This window comes from Oryza brachyantha, chromosome 2 (genome assembly GCF_000231095.2).
Source record: "Oryza brachyantha chromosome 2, ObraRS2, whole genome shotgun sequence".
Classification (NCBI taxonomy): Eukaryota; Viridiplantae; Streptophyta; class Magnoliopsida; order Poales; family Poaceae; genus Oryza; species Oryza brachyantha.
This window is the reverse complement of record NC_023164.2, coordinates 2,330,421-2,335,016: the sequence shown is the minus strand read 5'-3', so window position 1 is coordinate 2,335,016 and position 4,596 is coordinate 2,330,421. Positions and strand designations below refer to the sequence as shown.

Here is a 4,596-nt window from a genome sequence, read left to right as displayed (position 1 = left end):
ACTAATCGTTCACTAAGATGCGAGAATTAAGATTTGAACGTCTTGAAAAGTCATGATACATATTGTACTTTACTCCCTACGTCTAAAAAAATAATTAAATATAACTAATTCTAGGGATGAATATAGACACCCTGACGAAGTAGGTATGCTTTTATGGTAAATACCTCTTGCATACCCAATTATAACGAGGAAAAAATCCATAAAACAAGGTTAATAGACAATTCCAATTGAATTCCAACTTCATAGGCAGTAGCTGACTAGCTGAGACACTTCCAATTTCATGGGCTTTACTCAGCTACTTAACGCTCATTGCACACATTTGGCAGTGCAAGGTCATAAATTAGTCGTTTACTGTTATATGCAAACATTTAGTGTTTAGTCGATGGTCCGTCTCGGTACCTCTTCCCCGGAACGCAAGGCCAGCTGCTCAAGCGACCTCCTAAGAGTGAAACAATTCGCGTCAAAGCACACCATAAAAATGTTATGGAACTTGACGGGGGACAAAAGAATTGTAGTAGAATGTAAAGGAGATAAAGACAATTAAAAAAAAAAGCCAAATGTACGTTGCTACTTGCTAGCAAGCCAAGTGGAGTTAATAAGGTAAGCTTTTATGCACAGTTTGTTCATAGATTTGGATTGTGTTAGATCAGACTTGGATCTGAAAATAACATTCTAAAGTTTTGTTTTGAGGACATCACCAGAAAACAAACCAAGTATAGGTTGTGCTTTATGCTAACTTTTACCACATTGTTTTGCGCTAATTGCAGAGCATTCATCTATTGGTGTATGATGGTAATAACTTATGCCATCATTCTGATTTTCCTCCTAAAAGTTCCAGTTTCATAAAGTTGACCAAGTCAGCATGTTTTAAATTCAAAAAGTACTGGTGCCCACATTTTCAGCTTCCAAAATTCCCCTTGTAAAATTACTTGAAATGCACTGCTATTCAACTGCAAGTTCAAAGAGTACTTCAACTCAAAAACAACCAACATGAACTTTGTTTCAGTAGCCATTTTTACATTTAAAAAGGATGCTGAGGAACGAGTAGCATAATCTTCATTTTCCATTTTTCATTCACAATTTTATGGAAAGCATTTTCAAGCGGGTGCAAGTTTTTCTGAATCCAGGTTCATCAAGCTTTGTGCACTATAAAATAATAACTGAACGAGTTTGTCTGATTAGTACCACCTATTTCAATTGATTTCAGATTTCAGAATATAAATTCCCGTATTCATGTAGTTTGTTGCAACTTGGATGCATGGAAGCGATAAAAATAGTTCTGTCTTCTACTGTTAACTGTTAAAAGGTAGGTTTGTTAATGTTCAGTTTTCTATGATGAGGGATGACAGAGAAGCTGGGCTGATGTTCAGAGCAACATTATGGTTTGTTTTTTTGTTAGTGTTCAGTTTTCTATGATGAGGGATGACAGAGAAGCTGGGCTGATGTTAAGAGCAACATTATGGTTTGTTTTGTTCCAAATTCTCAAGTTTGTTACACTGGTTGGTTTGCATAAATAACACAGTAACTTCATGGAATCCTATATGTACTTATCCATAATGCATGTATTCAGAATAATTTAATGATCTCACTGCAATACTGCATACCTTATTGTACTTGTAGTTGGCAGCATATGATGAGAAGAGGCATAGTAAAAGGGTATTTAACTGCCAACCTGGACCATTACGAAACAATTCCGGCATCCTGCAAACGAAATTTCATTGTCTTTGATTCTTTGTACATAAACATGCATGTAAAAGTACTAAAACATTTATAATGAGAAATTTTCAGCTAGTCCGGGGAAAAAGAATTTATGTGCATAGACCTTCGTTTTTTTAGAGTTAATCTTCCAGAAGGAGTTGAGAAGGGGAAAAATAACACAAACTTTCATTAGGGCCTTTTGTCAGAGGCTCAGAGTAATGCCCAAGATGGACATTGTGATGGATCATACATAGCAGCTAAAATCCCCACAATTCCCATGCAGAAAATGTCTTAAATTATGTGTTGTTGATCGATGTGCCAAGCTTTATGAGGCTTTTACTTGTTCAAAAGTGATGATTACATCTGTGAGCTGTACAACCCCAAAAACTATAGTAGCATCCTCATAGGTGTTTCTTACACTTCCATGCGTTAAAATACGGGAATTATAATATTGGAAATCTAGTTCTGCTAGTTTACCTACAGTAGCATCTGCTTGTCAGCGCCATAAGCATTTCTTCCATATATAAGTGTTGATTGATTGGAAACTATACCACTATGAATATGTAGAGATTCTAATGGATCATTGACAAACAAGCACTGCAGATCGCCTACTTTCTTGTGTTATGGCAACATAAAGTATCTCATACATTTTGGTGAATACAAATATCAATAGCCTCATACATTTTTTTTTGTGAAATAATCATTCTATGCATGACTCCTCCAAATTAAAAAACCTATACGACACCTACATAGTCACATGCCTTCAGAATATGAGACGCGTGCTTTATGTATTTCTCAACTTGTAATTAACTAATCCTCCACAAGTGCTGGACTTCTTTTTTGACGGAAAGAGTACCGGACAAATTCACTGTGTGAAAAGGGGCAATTCATAAGCATTCCTTCTCCCAAGCTATCTTGCATAAATCAAGAGAGTTCTAACTTCTATACATAGTACCAAGTGCATTAGCGAAGCTTATACGTGGATTATTAGCAATTGTATATTTCATAAGAACCGATTGCACGATGTATTTCCAAAGCATCAACCAGTTGAACTACACAAGTGATAAGCTAAACCTAAGGACATAATCACAAATTAAGTCCTTAGGTTTAGCTACACAAGTTGAACTACACGATGAAGCTAAACTACACGATGTATTTCATAGAAGTCGGTGATCCCCAAGAAACTATAATCAACAAGCAGGAGTGTTTAGTGAAATTTTTGTGAAGGAGCAAGACCTATATGCGACAGAACTAGAACTAGATACAGATGCTATTACTTACTTTGCGCGAGGATCAAATCTCTCCTCTTGTCGTTCCAAGCTGGCGCGCGCGCGTTGGAGGATCCGCGAGATCTCTCCCCCGAACGGACGGAGCTCCTCTTCCAGCATCTGGATCCTCCTGACCGGACTCTGGACGATCGAAACACACGAGGCAGTTGGAAACCCGTGGCCAGCAAAATCGAAAGCGGACAAAAGGATCGGACCAACGCCACCGAGCTAATTAAGGAGATGTGCAGATGGTGGCGGCACCCACCGCGGGATCTGCCGCTCCGCTCGCAGGAGGAGGGCGGCGGCGCCTCAGGCCACCGAGGACGCGGAGGACGGCGCCTCGAGCCCTGGAGCACGCGGACATGGCCGACGATGGCCTGATCCTTCCCTCTCGCTCGCTGCCGCCGGTTCGAAAGTACCGCGTCGATCGGAGCCCTAGCTAGCCCTAGGATGGCGAGGTGGAATTGTGGAAACGGATCGGCCGGCCCACCTGTCATTGTTTTTGCCATTGCTAGACCACGTGGGCCGGATGGTGGGTCCATTGCTTCCGGGGGTGGAAGGGATCCTCAGCTTTAAAGGCTAGTCTCATTAGGGTTAATAGGGGTGTCATGCACATTAATTAATTAATTAGGTGATACATTAGTATAAAAAGTTATATATACATGCAACTATAAGGAAAGAAGGAAATTAGTTTCATTAACATGAAACATTTGTGTACCATTACCAAGTTCTTGGTAATGCAGTGAAACTTGCATTGAGTAGCTTGAGGCGTTTTATGCAATCAAACACTATCTGCGTACAATCAAACTTTCAACAGTAATTAGATGCTTTATTAGCTTTAGAAATGGTACAATGAAATGTCGCCCTGTGAGTAACCGTTTCATGTATCATTTCATTGAGTTAGCTGTTTTAGAAACTATGTAATAAAACTAAATATCGAGACTGGTTTAAGTCAGGAGACTCATGTCAGTAACATATGGGCCGATATGACCTATATGTCAGCCTCAATGTCTTTCTGACTTTAAGTCAGAGGAACATCTTCCGTGGTAGGTTTTCAACTCTAGATCGTCTCCTCGTACAATTATGAGCCCCAAACAAAATTTATATTTTACTTAAAAGGTATAATAATAATGCTTTTTATTATGTATGCAGTTTCCCGTAAATTTGGATGAAGTACAATTGAATTCAATATACAAATTTCTACATATACTCTATTTCCATAAAGTGGTTTACATATGAAACTAAAGGTACAATCAGATTTCATATAGGAATACAACTATTAAAAAGAAAATTAGAATTTAATTTTATCTATAATTCTTACTTTGTTTGCATGTAGTTTGTGGAGTATACGACATATTTTAAAAATGAGATCAGATTTGATATACAACCTTTATTTATAGATACATTTTGAATATACCTACATCAGTCAATCTACACTGTAGTATAGATCCACTATGATCAACATGACCGGGTACGGGGGTAGCGTGGATCGAGTGGCCACTACAATAGCAGTATAGCTGCTGTATGCTGCATTATTATTGTTGAAATACCAAGAATTTTTTTTTAATTCCAGGCAGGGTTACTGACTTGGTCCTAAAATATATGTAGACGTCTTTTCATTTCTGCTTAT

At 38.4% G+C, this 4,596-nt stretch overlaps 1 protein-coding gene across 1 annotated transcript; it reads right to left on the bottom strand.

Moving 5' to 3' along the window:
- On the bottom strand, positions 1–3,450 carry LOC107303617. The gene is made up of 4 exons (XM_015833670.2): positions 3,232–3,450; positions 2,980–3,107; positions 1,605–1,701; positions 1–439 (listed from the first exon to the last, which is right to left on the bottom strand). The coding sequence occupies exons 1-4, from the start codon at positions 3,328–3,330 to the stop codon at positions 428–430; spliced, it is 336 nt and encodes a 111-aa protein (XP_015689156.1). The 5' UTR covers positions 3,331–3,450; the 3' UTR covers positions 1–427.
- Between the last annotated feature and the right edge of the window lie 1,146 nt (positions 3,451–4,596).

What these genes read in the sequence shown, in the direction of transcription:
- LOC107303617 (XM_015833670.2), bottom strand. Translation starts at nt 3,330, where the DNA reads ATGTCCGCGTGCTCCAGGGCTCGAGGCGCCGTCCTCCGCGTCCTCGGT. An exon ending in GCGGAGCGGCAGATCCCGCG is followed by an intron (nt 3,108 to 3,231) that starts GTGGGTGCCGCC and finishes TCGATCGTCCAG; the next exon opens with AGTCCGGTCAGGAGGATCCA. An exon ending in AGATTTGATCCTCGCGCAAA is followed by an intron (nt 1,702 to 2,979) that starts GTAAGTAATAGC and finishes TTTCGTTTGCAG; the next exon opens with GATGCCGGAATTGTTTCGTA.